This window comes from Pristis pectinata, chromosome 21, assembly GCF_009764475.1.
Source record: "Pristis pectinata isolate sPriPec2 chromosome 21, sPriPec2.1.pri, whole genome shotgun sequence".
Classification (NCBI taxonomy): Eukaryota; Metazoa; Chordata; class Chondrichthyes; order Rhinopristiformes; family Pristidae; genus Pristis; species Pristis pectinata.
This window is the reverse complement of record NC_067425.1, coordinates 16,641,731-16,666,394: the sequence shown is the minus strand read 5'-3', so window position 1 is coordinate 16,666,394 and position 24,664 is coordinate 16,641,731. Positions and strand designations below refer to the sequence as shown.

The 24,664-nt window shown below is 38.8% G+C and overlaps 1 protein-coding gene across 2 annotated transcripts in view; it reads left to right on the top strand.

Moving 5' to 3' along the window:
- Positions 1 to 23,709, top strand: part of aatf (apoptosis antagonizing transcription factor) — an 85,639-nt gene extending 61,930 nt beyond the window's left edge. The window contains exon 12 of one of the 2 annotated variants that reach the window (XM_052035414.1): positions 20,475 to 23,709. In XM_052035414.1, coding sequence (XP_051891374.1) covers positions 20,475 to 20,532 — 58 coding nt within the window. In that variant the 3' untranslated portion in view covers positions 20,533 to 23,709. Of the gene's footprint in view, positions 1 to 2,587; positions 2,704 to 20,474 lie in introns of those variants that run through there. The other variant, XM_052035415.1, reaches the window with a different exon arrangement.
- Positions 23,710 to 24,664: the final 955 nt, after the last annotated feature.

The window sequence follows — 24,664 nt, the reverse complement described above, 5'->3', positions numbered from 1 at the left end:
CTACACAGAAACAGATTGTTTAGACCCACCAATCATTTTGCATCCATCTTCCAGACCACTTAAGTGGTGGAAACAATCTGCTTCTTTTAATTTGTCCAAATTTGTATAATTATTAAGCATTTCTACCAAACACACTTAAAATTCTTTGTTCTAAGGAAAACAGCTCCAGTTTTTCAAATTGTTTGCCTTGGTATTTTCTCATTCTGGCCAGTGTCCAATAATTTAGTTATAGCTCTAACTGCACACTGTACTCCCTTACAGAAATCTTATATTCCACATTTTCATCAAGATTTAATGTTCTGCACTACCTAACATTCTGTTAGCTAATAGTTTGCTGCTTCTATTTTAGTATCATATGAAAATTTGGATACAGTATTCAAATCATGGACATACATAGTGAAGAAAACTGGATCCAGAGTGGCTTCTAACCACCAAGAAACTGCCTGTAATTTACACTGTTTAGTGTCTTCTATCCAGTATTTCATTAAGTTTTCTGCCTTCTAATTCCATACCTCTCAATCTCCTTGATCACTTTTTTTGTGGAACCTTGTCAAAGACTTCCTGAAAGTCCCTGTTCTCCAGTTCCACCGTATTCCCCACATCTACCAAGTATCATCATCTGAAAACTCTATCAGGTCAAACTTGAATTGATGACTTTTACAATTTCAGCAAAATTAATCCTTAAAACTCTATCAGCTCATTTGTGAATTATACATATAGTGACAATTTATATTTGAAAACCATATTGTAAATTTTTCATGTGAAACACCTCATTTATGAAAACTGTTGATAAGAAGTGCACCCTACTTTGGGGTTTTTTTAGTGTAAAGATTTGAGATGTGCTGTGACTTAAAATTTGAAAATAATCTTCAGCTGCCTGTCTCTCAACTTGCTACATGGTAGATAAACTAAAGATTGGTGTAGAATTATTTAAATTGTTACTTCAGAAGTATTATCCCTGTACCAAGCTTTGCACAGTGGCTGTGTTCTATTTGGAAATAATCAATTTAGCCAATTTGAAATAGGCTGGGGCTTGCATCTGGCTGGACTTAAGTAGCCAATTTGACAAGTTTGGTTCAACCATGGGAGAAGCCTTTTGTTTTTTAAATATTTCAGCTTTAAGTTTGAACTTGCGCATGAAACACCCATTTCAGATGGTTTATTCCAAGCTCTGCAGTTTTAGAGAGAACACTGAAATGGAGTTGAGCACTCAAAGACTTCATTGTATGAAACATTGTACGAGCCATTGTTACGAGTACTACTCCCAGTTGAATACTATCAAGAAAATTAAAGTGGTGGTTCCCTGATCTACATTCAAACTCAAGGCTTTTTGTTATTTTTTTATATCTCAGTTAACTGAAATCTTCTATATTGATTTTCTGCTGCTAAGTAATTGTTACTTTTAATAAACCAGATTTGTCATTTGTAGCCACTCATTAGATTAGTCCTCTTTAGGAAGGATGTCAAGGCCTTGCCAAGGGTGCAGAGGAGATTTACTAGAATAATACCAGGGACAAGAGACTTCAATTACATGGAGAGATGAGAAAAACCTGGAACAGTTCTTCTTAGAGCAGAAAATGCTATTGGGAGTTCTAATAGAAGCATTCAAAATAATGAGAGGTTTTGTTCGACTAAATAAGAAGGAACCTTTCACTGGCTGAAGTGTCTGTAGCCAGCGGACAAGACCTGAGATAATTGATAAAAGGGCCAGAGGTGAGATGAGAATTATTTTTGCTTTAAGTCATTATGTCCTGGATTGCACTGTCTGAAATGGTAATGGCACCAGAATCAATCTCAACTTTCAAAACCGAATTGGAAGAATATGTGAAAGAGTGAAAATAATTGCAATATGGGGGAAAAAAGCAGTAGAATGAGTCTAATATGACAGCTCCTTCAAAAAAGTTGGCACAGGCATGCTGGACTAAATGACATCCTATGCTTTAAAATTCTACGATGTTTATTCTACTGCTATCCAAAAACTTGGACAGACTGTACCAGTTGAAGAAACTATTACAGTAAAGAGGTTCAGTCCCTCAACCAACCCCTCATTGAAGTCCACTGAAACAAAGTGTTCTACCATTCTGTAGATGCTTCTTACAGTGCAATGGATATATTCAGTCACACAAGGAGCTAGGTAAAAGAGGAACATTTTTAGACAAATTATTTCAAAGTATGTAAGCAGTGCTTTCTCTGAGCTCATTAGTTTCTAATATTTGAGGTAGATCCCACTGAGATAATTACAGATCTGATCTTTTATAGCTCCCAACGTGTAGAATTTTGGACCACCACGTATCTGGGATATACACACAAAAGTATTTGCTGTGAACCTCTCTTTCCTCAGTGGCGTTTAAGAGGCTTTTAGATAGACCAATGAATATGCAGGAAATAGAGGGGAATGGGTAATGTATAAACAGAAGAGATTTAGTTGAATTCAGCATCATGTTCAGCACAGACGTTGTGGGCTGAAGGGCCTGTTCCTGTACTGTACTGTTCTATGTTCCTGGTTAGTGTGAATTGTTTCGTTCTTGGTTTTGTACTTCCAGTACGATCACAGATTTATGCAGCAGGTCATTTCCTTCCATTACAGATGATGGAAACAATCAATAGGCCGTTGACTGGATGACCATCTTTCTGCGCAGTAATGTGGCACTGGAACTCTTCCACATCATATTGTAGAGTCTGTCAGGGTGACCCAACACCAAATCAATTAGCAGAAGATGTGTTCAGGGGGATGGAAGAACTCATTCCATGTCTCTTTTAAGATCCTGTGATCATACCTGCTTGAAGACCAGGTTGCTTTCAAGGCTCGGTTGACAATATGTAGGTGAAAGGGAAGATCGAGCCGGGACATTATTGAGAAATTGGAATGTGCCAAGAGGTGCGACAGGTAACCCTCAGCTCTAGTATTTTTGCGGGCTGGACTATCACTTTCTTCTCTTGGATATGTTTTCCCCCATCCCATGGACAGCTCAAAATATAAGATGCAACTGGATAAAATTACATCACTACCATAGCTAAAATGAGACTAGGAATAAAGTGTACAATCTTGTGTTTTCCGTGGCTTTGTGCTACACTGGCCACTGCTACTGTCCACCACACCGTCAAAACAACCATAGTATTTTGTTAACTGAATAAAAACTAATTTTGGTGAACAAATGTTTCTGAGTTCTCTAGCTAAGTGGGATATATCTGCCTGCTCTTCTACTGAGGGTGATTCAGTGCAATTGAACTGGATTTTAAACAGTTGCTGCATGTAAATATTCAAATTTGGAGTTCAGGTGTTTCTTTGGAGATGGGATGAAAGTCTACTTTGTGTCCTGGTTCTGAAAGATCCTGCTGAAATGTTTCAGGACAATCTGAGTTTGATTCCCAATGGAAAAGAGTCTGCAGCACAAAGCAGGATTCATAATTCAGTGTGATTGGTGATAATTCAGGGCTGGCACTTGGAGGCCATAAGAGCAGACAGTTTGAAAAATCAAAATAGCAGACTGGTGCTACAGGAAGTGCTCTTCAGAGATTGGAGTTGTGAAAAGGCCACATTTAGGTTGTGCTAACACCTGCTAATGTATCAAAAGCTACAGGTTATAATGACAAATTAATGATTTAATTGAGCCAGCACCAAGCAGCAAGCTTTAAATAGTCATGATTGCCATTTAAAATTCCCTTTGTGGCTGGGCACAGAGCCCAAAATGTGTTTCATTCAATCTAGAAGGTTACTGCATAATGTGGGTTACATCCTACTTTGGACTGTGATTACATCACAGAATTCAAACAAAATGCTGTTTAAAAGCCAAGCACCCTCAAAATAATTTTGGGCCCCAGCTGCACCTATCACAGGGAGTGGAACACTATTTACTGTGTAATGTGCAGTGTAGTATTCAACCAAAGCAGAGCTGGGTGTTCATTTTGTGTTCATTAAAAGCAAAAAAGTGCATTTATGTGCTTTTTTTGAAATGCGTTTGACGTTCATGACTTGGGCAGGTCCTCTAGTCAAGGTAGAAGTCAATTTGGAATCTCAGTGTCAAGAGGTTAATTTGATGCCAATTAGATGAAAGCTCGCTCTCTCTCTATCAATTTGGAACAACAGGCTTTATAATAAATATTACTTTTGTGATTGCCAAGGTTGGAAGTGTTATAGATCATCTTGAAACCTATCAATAATAGCTGGTTCAGAAAACTTGTGGTTTATGAAGCTTATCTTGTGAGCTGAGTAACACAGCCAGAAGTACCTGCGGTTCAGTCGTGGATTTTATTGTATTAGTTAGTTACAGTCCAGATAGAAGTCTGGGAGTAACAGGAGGCTTTACCTTGCTGTGCATGCCAAGTAAGGGCAAATTTGGCTCTGCTGTGATGCCTGCCCTTCCTCCCAGCCACCCATCCTCAACTGAATATACTGCAGATTTTGGGAAGTTAAATAGGGGTAGGACATGTGCTGTAAATGATAGGACACTAAGGACTGTTGATGCCCACAGGGATCTTGGAGTTCAAGTCAATAGTTCCCTGAAAGTGGCAACACGGGTTATAGAATTGTGAAGTAGCCATATGACAAGCTTGCCTTCATAGGTCACGGCAGAGGTTATAAAAGTTGGGAGGTTATGTTGGAACTTTACAAAGCACTGGTTAGACCGCACTTGCAGTACTTGTGCTGTTCTGGTTGCCACGCTATAGGAAGGATGTGATTGTACTGGAGAGGGTGCAGATGAGACTCACCAGGATGTTGCCTGGATTGGAGGACTTTAGTTATGAAGAGAGATTGGATAGGCTGGACTTGTTTTCCCTGAAGCGAAGGAGGCTGAGGGGTGAACTGATAGAGGTAAATAACATAGAGACATAGATAGGGTAGATAGAATCTTTTTCCCATGCTAGGGGTATCAAAAACAAGAGGGCATTGGGAGGAAGGAGTTTTAAAGAGGAACTGAGGGGAAAGTTCTTTACGCAGGGTAGTTGATATCTGGAACGCACTCCTAGAGGAGGTGGTGGAATCAGATGCAATCACAATTTTTAACAGTCATTTACATAGGCATATGAATAGGCAAGGCTTGGAAGTATATGGACCTAGTGCAGGCAAATGGGATTAGTGTAGATGGCCAAAAAGATCGGCATGGACTTGGTGGGCTGAAGGGCCTGTCCTGGAATCTAAATATCTGTACACCTTGAACATTGTGTCATCTCTACCCTGGCAAGGAATTACCACCATTAGAATAGAGAAAGGGAAAACATGTATAGATTTGACCAAAAGAAATGGTAAAATAGATCTTGTGTTTGAATTTTCACGGTGAAGAGTAGAGGTGGAGGGTGGAATCATAACCTGACTGAACAGTAGACTGTCCTAATGAAGGGTCTGACCCGAAACCTTGACCGTCCATTTCCCTCCATGGATGCTGCCTGTCCTGCTGAGTTCCTCCAGTGATTTGTGTATCGCTGATTGAACAGTAGCCAGATTCTCAGTTTTGAGCACAACCATATTGCTAAATGCTGCTTTTGTATCCAGACTTAACTGCTGTTAATTTTGTGCAATCTGTTCATGTATTGCACCCTTCTGTCTGCTGTTCTATAACCAGCTAATAGCACATGTACAAGACAGGGGTTCATGATTCCTAGTATCCCTTTTTTTTGTGTGGGAAAGTGCCCAATCTGTGCTTCCCTTAATAGATTGTAATATTTATTTTCTAAACATTAGCTATGTACTGATTTGCTGAATATTCCTTACACTTTTGCAGAAGCATACAATAGAGCATTAAAAATAATATACTTACAATGGAGAGTTTCTGTAATAAATGGAAACACAATATACATCAAAAAATTATCTTCTCTGAAATTTTAGCACAAGTTTGGCTGTTAAGTTTTTTTAGTTTTTGAATATGGTTGGAAAAGGTATTTTTCTTCCTTTCAGTAATCTTTTAAGTTCATGATCATTTGTTATCGTTTAATTTTAACATAAACACAGCAAGGAAATGAAAAGCAAAGATCGGGTTGGGGGATAGTGTCCCATAGTAAAGTAAATCCACCACGGGTGTACGTGAATACTCTTGAGACGACAGCATTAGATATGTGCCCACTTGTATTAGTTACTTATCTGTACAAGAATAATGATTGTACTTGTAGATTGTGTAAGCTTTATTTTCTTGCAGCCAATTTTATAATACTACACTGCTGATTAGAGAAGGATCACTTGACCAAATTACAATATGTGCAGTTGATAGAATCCAGGTTGTTAATTCAGCTCCAGAAATATAATGGTCAGAATGAGGATTTCAATAAACTCTATTTGAAACCTCCTGGAGACCGCTTATTAGTTAATTGCCAACTCTACTTTCCTAATCTCTATCCTGAAAATTGACAAATGGCAACAAAACTTAAAAGGTAAAGGGACCTTTTCACTATTTCCACAACACCTATTTGGAAATTGTACAATGGTCATTAGTTTCCTTGGTATATTTAAAATTCATTAACTTTTATTGTAGACATCAGATATATCACTATATAACAGAACTGTTTTAGAAATGGACTTTCATAAATGTTCTAATTGTTTTCTTCTTGTAAAAATTTTGTATAATTTGTGTTTAATTTATGTTTTTCTTGTGAATGCTGCTTATATGATGCTATGTGCCTGTGATGCTACTGCAAGTAAGCTTTTCATTGCACCCGTGCATACATGTTCTTGTGCATATGACAATAAACTCGACTTTAACTTTGAAAGGATTGTTTACAAAAAGAATAATGCCTTTTAATTATTTAGAATGCCTACTGTAGGAGATTAATTTGTGCAACAGGACACAGAAATTATTAAATTCTCATTGAGACATAAGATGTTACTAGTAGTTGGCAGCTATGATGGCATTGTCCTAGGTAATCATTTTAGCTTGCTTGAAAATAATCATGTGTTTAGTTTAATGTTTGCACGTGTTAAGTGATTTTCTTCATTAATTTTTCTGGTTTATTATTTTCAGTTTAGGTTAGTTGATGATCTTGGTAAAACAACATCTAGATTCATCCATCCTACATTGTTGAGACTTCACAATTGCTGATAGTTGGTTTGAAGTAATGATTAAAGTGTGCTGTTTTGTTAAATCCAGCATTGTAGTTTCCAAAGCTTGATTTCAATTGTATTGTTTTGCATATGTTTATGAATTATTTATATTTCTGTTAGAAGTAAAAGAGCAAGAAAACAATTGATAAAGTACTTTTTTCTCATATACACAGCGTCGTGGTCCACTGGTGGTTTGACAGATAAATCTACACAGTAGTAGGTCATGAATTAGATGCCGTAGAATAATCATCCCAGGGCTGTCATCACAATATGCTTAAGGAATATGTGCTACTGTCTTTCTCCATACTTCCCAATGTTGTGGAGGGAGTTATTTATCAGGATATCTCTGTCACTTCTTGATCCCATGTTCCATGCTAAAAGAAGTATGTTGATTTTCCTCTACTAGAATATTGCAGTTCCTCTCCAGTGTTGTAAATCAAAGTGGTAATCAAGGTCTCTGATAACTTGGTGAATGCAGGATGTGGATGAGAAAGGTTTTAGGTTCAATTCACCACCTCTGTGACGTTATCTGATCTTGCCTATTTGTGATATTATGTTGAATTTGGGTTCTATCTCCTGGGTTTGGTAGAGTTAATCTGTCAGGATTGTTCTTTTCTTACTTAAATATATACTTCTAAGGACACAATCAACCTTGTCTGTGATCCACACTAGGCTTAAGTGGCCTCCTAATTGTCAATGGTTTGACTCGGACATTAAGATTGGTCATGTAGAGTATAAATGTGTCAAGTATTCCAGTGCAGTTTAATACCCAGGAGAGAAGAGAGAAATTGTGCCCCAAAATAATCCCCTTTTCCTGCGTAAGATCTTTATCTCTCATATGAGAGACTTGCAAAAGATGTATTTAGAACTTAGGTTTTTACTCTGTCTTGAGCTTTTTTCATGCTAAGGTTATAATTCCACAGATACAATGGCTGTTCTTCATGTGTGAGCCTATAGCAAGTGCACGTTGCCAGTCTCTTTGATCATCACACCATAAGCAACCGCAGTCCTGTCTTCAGTCGTGTGGTACCCAGCAAGTCATGATCATATGTTGGAACCCTTTTTATATTTCACTCCCTCCCCACCTTCTCACTCACAATGAAGCCGAGAAACATTAAATCCAATCAAAGCAACTCTGTTGCAGCCTGGCTGACATCAGCAATCTTAACGTAAACCTGGATTCTTGTAGTCTATATGGCTCAGTGATATACTTCGGCTCTGCCTTTTAGATCAATGAAAGATCTGCTGTAAAAAGCATTTTCAAGGAAAAGCTGACACAGATCTATGCAAACAAGAGGCAGTTAGGTAGTGCAACCTGTGAATTTGTGATGGGAAGTGGAGAGAAAATTGGAATATAAAAATTAAAAACACGATCATTTAACTCTTTTGTGAAGTACAATTCTAAATGGTAAAATGTGTCAAAAAGTCAGTAAAGTTAGAAGTGCCACCTTAAACTTTTGAAAAAATATTATTAAAGAATAAGGATACAGTTCACTGAATATTAATTCTGCCTCTGTTTATACAAACAGGAAAAGTGAGAAAAAAATTAAAACTCATTCCTGAAAGCTTAATAGAAATGCTAACTGGTTTTTGAGATGTGCACGTCTTATTTTTTCCAACTACAGGTGAGCATAGATGTAAGCAAAATAATCATTTTTAAGGGATTTCAATTTTGCTCGTCTCTTAGGGTGAGTAATCTTTTAACAAAAATATCTTGTTTTCTATAGAAACACTCACTGGTGGTTTGACAGATAAACCTACGCAGTGATAGGTCATGAATTAAATGCTGTAGAATAGTGATAGACTCCATCTCTGCTGCAGGTGGAGTTTATTGATCTCACCTGAAGCTTACAGAGTCATTAGAACAGTACGTCACACAAGGATGCCTTTCATCCCATCAAGTCTGCTTCAGCCCTTTTGAAGAACCATCCAGTCGGTGATATTTGGATGAGTGACTGTCACGGACATCAGGGCAGCGTTTGACTAAGTGTGCCTTCAAGGAACTCTGGTAAAACTGAAGTCAATGAAGTCAACCAGTGGTTGGAGGCATACCTCGCACAAAGGAAGGAGGTTGTGGTTCATGCAGGTCAATTGTCCCAGCCTCAAAACATTACTGTAGTGTCCCAGGTTCAACCATTTTCAGCTACTTCATCACTGATCTTTCATCCATCACAGAAGTGATGTTGGCCATTGATTGCTTAATCTAGTTAAATTTCATGTGCAACTCTGTAGAAAATGAAGCAGTCCATGTCTGCATGCATTCAGTCCTGATGCAGGTCACAACCCGAAACAGATTCTTTTTGCCTCACAAATGCTGCTTGACCCACTGAGTTCCACCAGTAGTTTGTTTCTTTGCTCCAAATTTGCAGTCTCTTGTGTTAACATTCAGGCCTGGGTAGATATGTGGCATGAATGTGATTTGCCAGTTAAATGACAGGCAATGACCATTTCCAATAAGAGAGAGCATAACCACTTGCTCTCAACATTCAGAGGCATTATCATTGCTAAGCTCCCCACCATCAACACCCCAGGGGGATTGTTGTTGACCAGAAACGCAACTAGATCCGTAACATAACTACCATGGCTACAAGAGCAAGTCACAGGTTGGATACCCTTGTAGCAAGTAATCTATTTACTGAAAACCTAACAACAGCTGCAAAGCACAAGTTTGGAATGTACTGAAATTATCTCTCTTTGCCTGCTTAAGTGTTGGACACAACATCATACAGGGCAAAACAATCTGTTTGATTAGTACCCCATTCACTACCATAAAAATTACTTCTTTCCTTCTCCAGTGCACAGTAGCTATAATGTGTATCATCTACAAAATATTACTCATCCAAGATACTCCAGCACCTCCCTTACCCAAAGCCTCAACCATCAAGAAGCGCAGGCCCCGAGATGCATAGGAATATCCTCACCTGCGTGTTCCTCTCCAAGTTGCACACAATCCCATTCTGGAAATATGTTGCTGTTCCTTCACTGTGGCTAGGTCGAAATCCTAGGATTCCCTGTCCAAACTGTTGTAAGTGTACCTTCACCTGGAGGACTGCAGCAATTCAAGAAGGTAGCTCACCACCAGCTTCTCAAGGCAACTAGAGCTGGGCAATCAATGATAATCTTGCTAACAATGCACAGATCCTGAAAAATGAATTGATTTTTAAAAAAAACTCAACATTTTCCCAGTACCCCAATTGCTTCTCTCCTTTTATGCCATTTCATTCTGAAGGTGACCACTGAATCTGTGTCTCCACCCAGTGAGAAAATCTATTACAAATTTTAACCAACCCCACATTTTTAAGAACAAGTTTTGCTTCATGTCAGCTCCGGTTCTTGTGCCACTCTCCTTAAATCTGAACCCTCTTATTATTGATCCCTCAGATGTTGGAAATCTGAAATCCACTATCTATTCTTGATTTTAAACATCTTCATCAAATCTGCTCTTCGCCCTCTTTGCTCCCAGGAGAACAACCCCACGTAAGCTCCCATTCCTGAAACCTATATCCTCTCTAATGTCTTAACATCCTCCTGTGGTGCCCAAAAATAATATAATATGCCGTCTGTTCCAGAAGTCATGTTTTACTTAAATTTGGGAAAACTTCCTGGCTTTTGTATCTGTTGATAAATCCCGTGATTCCATAGGTTTGGCAAAGTCTACTTCCTTAAAGTACTCCTCAATAGATGTCCATGTTGGTCTTGGCTTGATCAAAAATTTCTTGGCCTATTCTTTCACTTCCACCACTGCACTCTGGTGAATAAAAACTCACCAAGGTTCCTGGTCCCAAAACTGTTTTCCCGTATCCTTTAAAAAGTGAGAAAGTGAACACTGACCAAAGACAAATTAGTCTCAACCATTGTCTTCCCTATCAGGCTTGTAAAACCTTTTGGTACACTGAATTAATTTTGGAGATGGTGTGTGATCTGTGGGATGGGTGACTGTTCATAAAACTTTTCTGAAGTTTTAACATTGAAGGCATGCCTGTACTGTACACTGAATGTAGTGTGCTGTTATTTTTCACCTGGTTAAATGTCCACACAATAAATAAAGTTTTTCAACATTAACAGCTGAACATGAAATCATTATAGGATCATTTAATTGTATATTTTGAGTTGTGCAGCATTAAGTGTGTTAGTTAATGGAGAGACCATTAAATACTACCATCTAGTGGCCGAGTTCTGCACTTCTATAATTGTAGCTGGTATTCCTTGAGTATTTATGTGAATAATTATTATCAAAATCAATGTCAGAATTAAATTTTTATTACAGTGTATCAAAAATGTTTGGCTTTGCCTGATCGAAGCATGTTTTGAAGAGATTAAGTACTAATGAGTATGAAAATTGAAATATCTCAATATTGCGCAGATTATGTATCTGTGTTTGTTAATTTTACCAAACTGAATATGGGGAAAAGAAATCTTTGTTATACAGTTAATGGCTGGAAAACAAAATCTTTGCTTTCCTATATTCCTGTTACCTGATGTGTTTTGCAAAAGATATCTGAAAATATTCTTATTTTCTCACTTTACCACTATCTGTCTATTTAAATCTACAGTCACCTTACCTCCCCTCCTCCTCTCCTTAATTTATTGACTGTTCTTCAGTTCTATTGGTCCTGGGGTCTCAATATGCTTGTGCCACTGTTACTAAGTGATCAGGAGAGTGCTTTGCACTTTAATCCTTTTCACTGTCCATGTTAAAAGATCTGGGTAAAGAGTCCACTTGGAGAGTCCCAGATTGTGCTGGCCAGCCAGAGGATTCTCTCACAATTTCCCCCTTTCTCTTATTCTGGTCTCTGCTCAGCACTTTCCTGTCTGACATTACTTGTTCAAAAAGTGAGTGGCAATGACAACTGAATCTGCAACCTTCTGGCTTAGTAATTGTGCATGTTAGCATTTATTCCACACCACTGCACTGGTCCATATTAAGTTTTTGAACTTTTGCATAAAGCACCAAATTTCACAATGTACCATCAGAAATATAATGTATGCTGCTTAATATGAATCTGTATCAACCATGAAATACCTTACTACACTTACCTTTGCTAATGATATTCTAAGAAAATGCTGGGAAAGGGAGGAAACCTGTTACAAATCACTGGCTCAAATCTACTTTTAATACGAAAAATCAAAGAATCATGCTTCATTTTGCATAGCCTTAAGGGAGCTGAAAGTATTAAAATGTACCCTTACCCTAGTGAATTTCAACAGTGACAAGGTTAAACTTGCAGGATTGATGAGTTTCTGTTTCTGCATGGTGTACCTGGCAAAAAAAAAGTGTAGCTACAGAAAGCAGTAGAAAGACAGCTGCAAATGCTATAATCCATCTCTGTGTACACTATTTGTGGGATAAGTTGCTTTACTGGATTGGAATCTCTATCAAGCATTGATTTTTTTTTGTAATGCATATTAGTGTTTTTATTTTATTTATTTAAAAAAAGACATATTCAAACTGGCCTCATGTTGGAAATTGCCGTGTAATTGCTCCTGTCCCTCAAGTTTTCAGTTCTACTGCCCTTTCCCATCCTTTCCCATAGTGTCATTTGAAAGTGTGCTGGAGATTTACGAACAGTTATAGTTGTAAATTAATTTTATATGCTAAATACGGTCTTGTGTAGTAATTGTCTAATTTATATGTAAATCACAAATCAATTGATGCTAGAAAACACAATAGTGCTAACAGCAAGGCTGTTAGTGGACCAGAAATTAATCCACCTCTGGAAGTTCTTTAAATTTGCCTGGGAGCAAGGGGGTTACCACATTGCTGGGGAAGCACATTCTTTGTCCTCATTCTTCTTCCCCTCCCCCAATTATTTTCCTTTGTAGTGCAAGATCTGAGATTCCATCCTAATGTTACCAGATGCCATAAAGTTGCTGCCAATTAATTGTCTATTGCATGTGAATTGAACACAATGATCTGATGATGTTTGGGCAAAAGACCAATCTATCTATCTATCTCGTTTACCCTGCCAAGCTGTCAACTGAGTCCCTTACTTTGAACACTAGAATTTAGCCTTGACCATGAGGAATTCTTGCATTTTAAAAAAATCTCTTGTGGTTAAGGACATTTAGTTATTTAGTGGCTGGAACACGTGTTTCGATTTATCTAGACACTGATATTCAAAACTTTGACTCCTAAATGAACGATATTCCTATTTAAGGTAAACCTAAAATCAGGTTAGGAAACTTCATTTGGAAAGCTAACTTTGATTTTTAAAATGTATGGAGACTGTCATCCTGGAGTCTTGAACGAGAACCCACGTCAACTGATTACTTGGGTCCAGTTCTCCCAAAGGAGCCAGTTTGCCCACTTGTGAAGTCATTCTAATGGAGGAACATGGTTATCTCCCCACATTACTTATCACCTCATCAGCCAAGTGTACCATCAACCATATCTGTGAAGGTGAGTAATGGAGAAAGAATATAATTTATAGAATACATGCATGCAGCATATATTCTGTAAGATTGGGTTATAATATTTCTGACATTACCAAGAACGGTGATTGATTTTCAGCAGTACTCTTAAATTCTGTCTTCCTCTAAAGTAAAGAATTCTGCACTTTGCAAATGTTACATTCGTTTTACAGCATTCCAAGTATTCATCCACTAGTATTCAATGCAGAATTTCTGCAGTATTTACCAAATGAAACCCCAAGTTCTAGTTTCTGCAGAACTCATCCTACTTCTAGCTGTGTTCAGTTCTGAAAGCCTTGTGGACAAACACTATATAATTAGCGGAAGGTGTCCCAATTTCAGGATACTTTGTCTATGAATTTAGATCAGGAGTGGCAAAAAGCTATTTCAGTTTGGGTCTTTGGTGCTGTAGTCCTCGGAGTAAAAGACTTTTTTAAGCCAGCCACCAACAGTGGTAAAGCTCCATGTTCCCTCAGTTTAATGCATAATAACTAACAGCATCCTGTGTTACTCTCACTGATGCTTCCACTCTTTAAATTGCAATGTCCCATTTGCTATTCCATGAGATGGACATTGCTGTACATTGTTTGAGCAAATATAGCAAAACATTTATTACGTGTGAATATATTAGACATAGACTACCACCAGAACTGCTTCTCTGTGTGCATTTTCTTTCCTTTCACTATGCCCATTTTTTACTGGCAATAAAAAAAACTTTAATTTATGCATCACCTTTCATATCCTCGGGATGTCCGAATGTGCTTCACATCCAATGAATTACTTTTTTTTTGAAGTGTAATCACTCTTATCCTTGGAAATGTGATAACAAATTTGCCTGCAGCAAAGTTCTGGAAGCAGCAAATGAGATGAATGAAGCTGGTGGCTGTGGTTACGAGAGGCTTGTTGGCCAAGAGTCTGGGAGAACTATCTTGCTTTTCCTTTATTATCTTGGGACCATTTTTTTACTACATGAACACACTGATTTAAAATCTCATCCAAACACCAGCCCTCTGATAATTAAGAACTCCCTCTCAGTTCTGGTCTGGGGTGTCAGCCCCAATTGCATAGTCAAATCTTGGAATGATCTCCTGGCTCTGACACTATAACTGACCGAGGCTGCAAAGTCAATTGATCTGCGGGCATGGATCCGAATTTAATGGATTTTTAACAATTCCTCTGGCCATTGAAGTTTTTATCAATTTTAATGTAGTAAAATTACTAAACTCAGTTCAAAAGATTGTTCTGATGAAACATTACCTCTGTCTTTGTCTCCACGGGGACCACTGGCCCTGTAGAGTATTTTCACCATTTTTCTACTTTTATTTCAGATTTCCAGCATCCTTGGTATTTTACTTCTTTTTAAATCAGAAACTTGTGCAGTGGGATTTTATTGGTCTTTGAAATCAACTCAGCTACAGTTATGCACATTCTCAAAGAGGCCCTCAACCTCTTCAAGGCAGTCAGCATGTAAGGCTTCCTATTAGTCATGATCCAACAGATCATGCATCCTCCAGAGATTTGAACGCCACAGCAAACCTATGGTTAAATTGCCACCACCTCAGTAAGAATAATTTTGATTTATATATAAATGATGGTGACCATTGAGTTGTATTTTCCTAACATTTATTATGGGGGTGACCTTCTGCAGTGCTGATGGAGCACTATTGAATGAATAGGATGGTTGATTCCAATAGTCATGGATTGATACACCTACAGGCATTTTTTTTTGCAAATCTGGTGCATCTGCTTTGGTATTACTGGTGCTCCATTGGGAAACCCGGTGCACATTGTGGGCCAGCTAAGGCAGTAGAGTAGATGAAAAAAGTTAAGCCAGCAAGCCTGCCAACATGATGGCTGCCACACTCTGTGGTTCTCCCATGTACATGGTGAGTGATTGTTTATGGGGCATGCTATTTTGTGCAACAAAAATGCACTCTACTTTTTTGATCGTGTCACCCTTGCTGCAAAAGGTTGAGTGCACCTGGTATTGAGTATGGTGAGCACCCCACAGATGCCTCAGTAATTCGGCCTTATTGATTTGATTTTGCTGATCTTAACAAAGGCAGTGCCGATGTGTTTGGATTGGAGGAAGTGAAACATCGTGCCAGGGTTCCCTGAGGATAGTGCTCTCCAGTAACCTTGGCTGGGAGTACATGCTTGTGAATATGGTGCATAATAGTGACTAATGGTCAAATATCCTGATGTGTTGTCAAGCCATACACATGAAGATCAGCCAACTGTGCAAAGTAACTTGCGGCACTGTTCCTCAGTAAGGCATCGTTATCAGTAAGAGGAAGAACATCGAGAAAGTTAAGGATGGGGTGGTTTAGGCTCAGGACTAAAAAGGGCATTGAAATGTTTGAACATTTCAGCTGGTAGTGAAGAAGAGGACATCCCAATTTCTAACCAACAGCCTTTTGCCACTAACTATGTGAATGTTACAGCTACAGACTCCCTGATGCACTTGTAAAGCCTAACTTTATTCAGCAGGTGAATCAGTCAAACACTTCAAAGTTTCCACTAGAAACTGTTTATGGGTGACACCATTGATCTTTTGTTATTTTCATATTAAAGTCAGAACCTTGTGTGAGAACAAGCAGTCAAGAGTAAGCCACTATGAAAGAGCTCTGTGGACCTATCTAAACCCTTGAATGGACAAGTGTAATTAGAACCTTCTGCTGGGGTCACTTGCATTGTCTTTCAGTTATCGTCACTTGAACTGAAAATGCACAAATTTAAATCTATCCCTTGCTGCTCATTTAATTGAATTCCTCAAATTTTTATCAGTGCCTTTGTGACCTTGTACATACTAATCAGTTTAGTCTCCCCACTTGAAGGACCTGGCTGAAGAGGCTGTGCCTCTGGAAACTACACGTTTGTTTCAATACATGATAGCCAGGCAGAGTGCATCTTTTGAATATTTGTTAAGCAGGATTTGACAAGGTTCCTGGGGCATCTCAGTGGTTTTGCCTTTGAAAAGAATTGAAAGAAAGTATCATTAATAATGACTAGCTTGGCAAAAGTAGATTTTAGTTTTTACAGAAAAGTTTCTCATGTTTATGATGTTCGGACTCCATTTTGCAGCAGCTGCAGTTATCCAACACCAAATAGTCAATGGTTGTTGAATACAACAGCAGTCTTTACAATATTATGAAAAGCTGGAAAATTCAAGGTTCTGAATTGTACATTCTGTTCCTTTCCAGTGGCAGTTAATCTGAAACGATCTTGGTTTGTGAGGAGGATATGATATTTGTGGTTTGGCTGTAGATCCAGTCATGCCCTTTATTGTAGCAATTCAGCGACAATTTTTGTAAAGAATTTACCTTTGGTTTATTTCAGAACAAAGGCAATTAATGTCAGCTACTGACAGGAGATTATTTTTCCCTTATTACCATCCCCATGAGGAGTAATCTGGTTTGTTCTGTTGAATATTATAAAGGGAAGTTGACCCTAATTAAAATTGTGTGTCTGCTTGAAGCCCACTTAGTGATCATATTGGTTTTTGTGCCCAGCTGTGCTGTGCTGTTGAAGCCAGAAACTGCATGCAGGACATGCTGACAATGCCTGTTTCTAGCTTTGTGTTGCAAGTGCAACTTTACAGTTTTGACAACATCTATCATATTTTCATGACCTTAATGCACTTAAGGGAAAACAGTGCAAAATTAATAGTTTACTTGCAAGGAAATGTTGTTACTACTTATTAGACAAAAAGACTATAAGCTATAGGAGCAGAATTAGGCCATTTGGCCCATCAGGTCTGTTCCACCATTCAATCATTGCTGATTTTTTTTTCCCCAACCCCATTCTCCCACCTTCTCCCCGTAACCCTTAAACCCCTTACCAATCAAGAACCTATCAATCTCTGCCTTGGCATCCCATGACTTGGCCTCCACAGCCCTCTGTGGCAACAAATTCCACCGATTCATTGCCCCCTGGCTGAAGAAATTCCTCCTTATCTCAGTTTTTAAAGAAACCTCCCTTTATTTTGAGGCTCCCTTTATTGTTAGTGAACATGCCTGTGTTCATTCCCAACTTTTTCTATGGTTCTGAATTGGGGACATAGGCAGGTAACCTGTTCTAAGCTTCCACCTGGTTGAATGGGAGCAGACACAACAGCAGCTCAGATCCACCTATTGTCTAACTTTTCTTTTAAGCCATGGGCTAGACCGTGCTGCTAGCTAGCTATGCTTCCACCCCATTGTTCAGTGGAGAATCTCCAGCCGATTGAGTGCCCTCATCATTACATTCTGGACTTTTGTGCCCACACACTGCAGTGCAGAAGGACAGAACGTGCCAAGGCTCGGATAGGTTGCAAGTGTTTGTTTTTCTTTATCTCACTGAATATATTAATTAATGAACAATAGTTTACAGTGGCTTTCCAGACAGCAGCGGAATTGAACCTGGGTCACCGGCGCTGTAATAGCGTAGTGGTTAGTGGAACGCTATTACAGCGCCAGTGACCCGTGTTCAATTCCGCCGCTGTCTGTAAGGAGTTTGTACATTCTCCCTGTGACTGCATGGGTTTCCTCCGGGTGCTCCAGTTTCCTCCCACATTCCAAAGACGTACAGATTAGGAGTTGTGGGCATGCTATGTTGGCACCGGAAGAGTGGCGACACTTGGCTGCCCCCAGCACATTCTCAGTAATGCAGAAAAACACATTTCACTGTTTGTTTCGATGTACATATGACTAATAAATAAATATCTTGTCTATTATTTTTAAATGTCCGATTATAACACGGTCAAGAGGTGTAGGGTACAGGCGTGGTGGGGCAGGTGGGTAGCGAGGGTGCTGTGGCAGATCATGCCCAATACAGCAAGATGTTGAAGACACAAGTACAGTGGATAGGAATTGTAATTTTAAAGATTGTTGGAAATGGAAAATTTTCACGGCTTTACAAAGATACTTGTGTGGGTTCTGCATTTCTAATCTATGTATTTGTAAAAATCATTATTGTATAGTACAGAAAGCAGCCTATGCCAGCTTTCTGAGTATGTGTCCAATTAATTCTACTCCTTCACTCATTCCTCAGCCTTGTAAATTCATTCCCTTTAACTACTTATCTGATCTCCTTTTGAATGTTGTTATTGAATCGGTTCCCACCACTTTTTCAGGCCAGGAGTTCCAAGACAAAGGTTCCCCAAAATAGCACTGGCTCTCTTGCATTTCATCTGCGTAAATCGATCTTCTGGTTAGCAGCAGTTTATGTGTATTTACTCCGTCAAAACAATTCTTGATTTTGAACACTATCCAATCTCTTCCTAGTCATCTCAACTCTAAGGAGAACCATCTTCTCTTGTCTCTTCATTAGCTGAAATCTGTCACTGCTGGTATCATAATAGTAAATCTCTCCCATGGTCTTCCCAAGGCCTTAAAACCTTCCCAAAATATGCTGTCCTAAATTGGTCGCCAAAGTCCAGCTGAATCCTAAGTAGTATTTTATCAGGGTTTTGGCATAATCTCTCTGCTATTGTAAACTGGAACTCTCTTAATAAGGGCAAGAATTGAGTATGCTTTATTAACAATCATTCATTAAAAGTTAAGAACTGGAAACAGAAATTCCCACCGTGTGAACATGTCTCTTTGGGAAATCTATTTCCCTTCAATAGCTCCAGGGCATAGCAAAACGTACATTGAAGGTAGAGATCAGCAAATTGTATTTAAACTGAAGCTCCAATAATCTGTGAGAACTGGTTTACATTGGTGATTTCACCTCTGTCACTGAAAGCCTCAGTTAAATTTTAGACTACTTTTTCTTCACCGACTCTTAAGGATAAATTTTAACATGGCCTGAAAGTCAGAAAGTGGCTTTGCATCCTGGTTGGCACCATTCTTAGTGAGTTTTTCTGGCCAATCAGACACAGGAGTGCTTCTTCAGTCCCTGGAAGCCAAGTTTCTGTTGCTGGAGTACCCTCTAGGTATATTACAATGGCTTGGAGCTAAATCAGTGCAGCTGCTGGCAATCTCGGTTTGCTGACAGCTTGATCATGAGGTCTGGTTGTCAAAATGGATATGTCACTAAAATGCCAAATCTGTGCTGATTATCTCAGGGCGAACTTCTACAACTGTTGGTTGTTGACTTGGACTTTCACTAATGCGCAGATATCTTGCGTACATGAGTATAAATACAAGAAACTTATGCTGCAGTCACAAAGTTTGCCTGTTGCCCTTGGCTTGCACATTTTTCTGATTTAATATAGAAGTGAACGCATCTGGTATTGCATTATATTGAATCATTGGCTCGGCTGAACTTGGACAAGAATATGTAAAGATCTTTTTAATTAGATGTTTCCTCTTTCATTTTTCTATAGTTTGGAGGGCTGGTCACTTTATTGAGAGCCCTGGGTTGGAGGAAGTACTGGCCTTGTGTTTGCAAGGCTTAATTTTTATCAATAGTCAAGAATTTGTTTAAATGACAATATTGTTGAAACATGCAATTTGGATTAAGCATTATGCCTGTTAACATTTAAAGATTTTGTCTGCTGCCCATGAAAGGGTGTCACTATGCCATCAGTGTTCCCAGTGGTGCAGCTGGTAGAGGCACTGCTTTACAGTGCTGGCAACCTGGGTTCAATTCTGACCTTCTGTGTTGTCCTTATGGAGTTTGCACATTCTCCCTGTAACTGTCGGGCTCTCCTCCTACGTCCCAAGGACGTGTGGGTTAGTGGTTTAATTGGCCACGTAAATTACCTCTAGTGTACAAGTGACTGGTAGAATCAGTGGGAAGTTGATGGAAACGTGGGGAGAATAAAATAGGATTAGTGTAGGATAGACTTGATAGTCAGTCTGGACTTGATAGACTGACAGATCTGTTTCCATGCTGTATGACTTCCGAACAACTTTCCTTTGAATGGCAAAATTGGCATTTGTTTTCCTAAAAGTAATGAAACATTGATTAGGGTTTCATTTTCGAAAGGGGTAAAAAAAAATATAGTGGGTGTGTTTTCCAGTCTACAGCAGGCTAACTCAAGGTTGACTTCCATTTATTCAGCAGGATGAAAATATTATAAATGTTTCATTTTCCTCTCTTCCAGGACTGAACTATTCCGATCTATGTTTGGAAACGTCAAACAAGATGAGAAAGAGCAGTGACCATCTCCGCTGGATCCTCAGATGCTAGTTTTCATTGTGCCAGGAAAAAATGTGGACTCTATTATTGTGGGTTGTCTGCAAAAAAACAGTATTACACATAACATCCCTACATCCTGTTCAAATTGTGTTATGGCTTATAAAGACTTTTATAAATGGCACAGGCTTTATAAAGTAAGTCATACGTTTTGACCCATCCAGTCCCCAAACAAGGGGAATTAGGGTACAGGTTTTAACCATTTGAAAACATTTGTTCTTCCAGTTTTGTTCTGTACCTTAAGAAATCCACATTTTCCCCAAACTCGGATCACCCAGCTCTGTCTTTACCCCAAATGGAAGTCAAGCTGAATGTAAATGTATTTATTCATTTTTTTAAATTTAAAAAAATGAAAAACTTTTAATTGCCAGAAAGTGGCTTTTCTCCTACAAGATATCAACAGTCAACACCTGAAATATTTTCTACATTTTAATGATGCTTTTAAAAAATTAGAACTGTTGATGGTGAGCAATGGTCATTTCTTCCTTGTTTTCCAAGTTCTGCCTCTTCACAACAGAAGAATTGAATTAAGTGTCCTGTTGTGGAAGGGTGCTGGGTGTAAATTAAACTTTTGCATCAATTCATTGAATGAAGTTTCATGATATTGGTATTGCATAGCATGTGCATATAAAGAAGGTTTACTTGCTCTGCATCACCTTATAGGTTGGAGGGTGCTAATTAATTTTCCAGCATACTGAAAAGTTTACTTTGAAGGTGAAGGCAATTGCTCGGTACACAGATTTAATATTTCACCATCAATGATGTTAAAACTGGCCGACCACTGCTGTTGACCCACACATTGACTTTCTTCTCATCCGTACTGTCAGGCACTAGTACAACCTCAAGCAAACATGGTTGGGGACAATCCTGACACATAGTTTCTTATTCTTTGCACTTCTGCAATGCATAGAAAAAGTTAAGCACAGGAGAATGACAAATGGAGGAGTGGCAGGGCAAGGCATCAAGGAGAGAGAGAGAAAGGGGTAGACAAAATGAAAAGAAAATGAGTCCTATCATTTCCACAGAACTCTCTCTCCAGTGCCAACAACATGCATTACTAGAGTAGTAATTATGTTATTGGACCAGTAACCAGAAGTATGGGCTAATAATCCAGAACCGCGAGTTCAATTCCCACCGAAGCAGCTGGGAAATTTAAATGTAGTTAATTAAATAAAAGTGGATCCTTTTTTTTAAAAACAAAAAGGAAGTAATGGAATGATAGCAATGAAACTGCCAGACTGCTGTAAAACACGTCTGGTTTGCTGATACCCTTTAGGGTAGGAAATCTACTGTCCTTGCCCTGTCTGACTATAATATTAGCTCTAGACCTCTGGCAGTCTCTTAATTGCCCTCTAAAATAATCCAACAACCTGTTAAATTCAAGGGCATTTAGGGATGCACACATGTAATCGCAATAAAATGGATCCTAATCTGGAAGATTTTTGTCCATTACCTGTGTCTGTGCACAAACACCCATATCTGATGCAGCTGTACCTTTTTAGGTACAAACTCCTGATTCAATACTCTTCACATTGGTATTCACTGAGTTTCTTCACATTATAGGAATTGAACTTTTCACACATTTCCTTTATGACATAGGAGACCATTCAGCCCAACGAGTCTGCCACCTCTCAACAATCCCATTTCCCCACTTTCCCTGTAACTACTCTCTTACCTGCACATCAACACCACTCTGATTCTCCTGCCATTCCCTACACTAGGACCGATTACCTTACCAACCAGCTGGTCCTTGAGATGTGGGAAGAAACCAGAGCATCTGGCAAAACCCACATGTCATAGAGACATTACTGGAGGGCAGGATTGGACCCGGGTCACCTCTTTTGCTGCCCCTTTCATCTCTCTGCTGTCCCTAATTCATGGATAGTTGTGTTGAACATTTCTTTGATGGAATAATTTAATTTGCTGAACAAGCAGTTCAAGGGGCTGTGGCCTGAGACCTTGTGAAATGACTGTATTGGTTTATTATTGTCACTTGTACCAAGGTACAGTGAAAAACTTGTCTTGCATACCGATCGTACAGGTCAATTCATTACACAGTGCAGTTACATTGAGTTAGTACAGGGTGCATTGAGGTGGTACAGGTAAGTGAATCTGCAGCTTGTGGACACCCTGATTAAAACAGCACTCCTTTGTGGCAATCTCCACCTATGAATTATAGGTTTTGCCTATGTTCCTGGATTATGGTTACAGTCTGAATGTTTCACTTTTGACCATTGCTTTTCTTAACAAAAAAGGAAAAACTATCCCTGAAGGTCTCTCAAAAAATGCTTTTATTTAATTTCACTGATAAATTCTATGCCAGCAATAAAAGTTAACCATACAGAATTTAGTTTTGATTCATTGAGTTTTAAGAATGTCACAAGTGTGTACAGAATGCTCACCTAAGGTACTGACCACCCCGATTGTGTGTAGGATGGTCTGGGGTATGATGATCGTGAACAGGTAGGCGGGAGTAACATTTAACAAGGCAATAAGAAGTTGAATGTGCATGTGATACTTTAAGCAGTATTAATTTTGTTGAGCTTTACAAAGAGCAAAAGTCAGCTGCAGTTTGTAATTACCAATAATATCCAATCTTGTGAATAAAACACCTTCAAACTCAACCAAAAATAAAGCCAGAAAAGTTCAAGCCTCAATTATAGTGAATTACTAGATAGCTGATTAGGTAGTCAAAGAGAGTGATGGGAACAAACTTTTTGCACGTGGCATTTGGCCAAGAAAAGCCCAAGAGTTGACTAAAAAAGATCTTTGCCATTTAGAAGATGTTTATTTTGACTCAATTTGCTTAGTATGGGGCAAGCTGTGAGTATTTTATGGCACTGATACTGCTGGTGTACCTTAACAAACCTGCCACTTTAATTCACCATCCCACTCTGACCTCTTTGTCTGGGGTTTCCTGCACTGTTACAACAAGGGCCAACGCAAGCTTGAGGAACAGTGCCTCGTCTTTTGTCTGTGCACGTGGCAGCCTGCAGAACTGGATATCAAATTCTCCAACTTTAGATAGCTCTTTCTTTCTGTTTGAATCAGGACTGGGCATTTTTGCCCACTATCCCTCTCTTCCTTTACCTTTCATCTGTACCTACTGGCTGACCTACTGAGTGCAGCAGTTTTGTTTTTATTTCAGGTTTTCAGCATCTGCAATTTTTTTTGATTCTCCCATGCTGTTTCCCTGTCCTCCAGGGTAGTGGCAATGTGTGTTGCTGCTGTGTAACTGACATGGGGAGTGTGCTTTTAAGGACTGAAGACCTTCTCTGCAAAGTAATGGGACCTATGCGAAATTGGGCGAGGGTCCCATCTGGAACTCTGCAGGTCTCCTATCACTGAAGTTGCCTCAAATGTGTATTTGACCATTTTCACAATTTCTTTGCAGAGTAGCACTAAACACAGAAATTGGTGCAATCCAGTTCCTAGGCAAGTACTTTCCACTTCATGTTCATAGACCATCTACTTATTAGTTAAACAATGGATTTTGGTGCCTGTTTTCTCAACGATGGTAAGTTTCATCATCATCTCTAGAAGTGAAGTGAAAAAGCAAATAATTTTTCCACTTATGTATCCAGAAGGACCAAATATCCTCCAGCCAAAAAAATATTTTTTGAAGGGTGGTCTTTTAATGTCAGAGACATTACATTTAATTTGCATAACCCCTTGAATAATTGATTGCATTTGGGAAAAACTGTTTTGCATTTTGTGTTAATTTTGATTTATCAGAAAATGTTTGAACAGTTAGTTTAGTTTTGATATTTTCGTAACGTCATGAAGTGTAACGAAGGCTGTAAATTTCTAGGGGAAGTCAAGTCAAAGGGAATGATGTGTGATGGGCTTTACAGAAAAATTAGGGCTTGGAGCCATAAACATTTGCTTTAAAAGATCTGACAACCCATGATTATTGCTGAGAAAATCGTGGATAACTATTGACCATTCTCTAAACAGCAATCAAATCTATCAAAATCTGAAGCTGTTATTACAACATTTAGTTATGGTGCATGCCTAGAGATGTACTTTTTTGGACAATTTCTTGTTTCCATTATTCCAGTAGATGTGTTTCTAAAAAAAAATCAAATTGCTTAACAA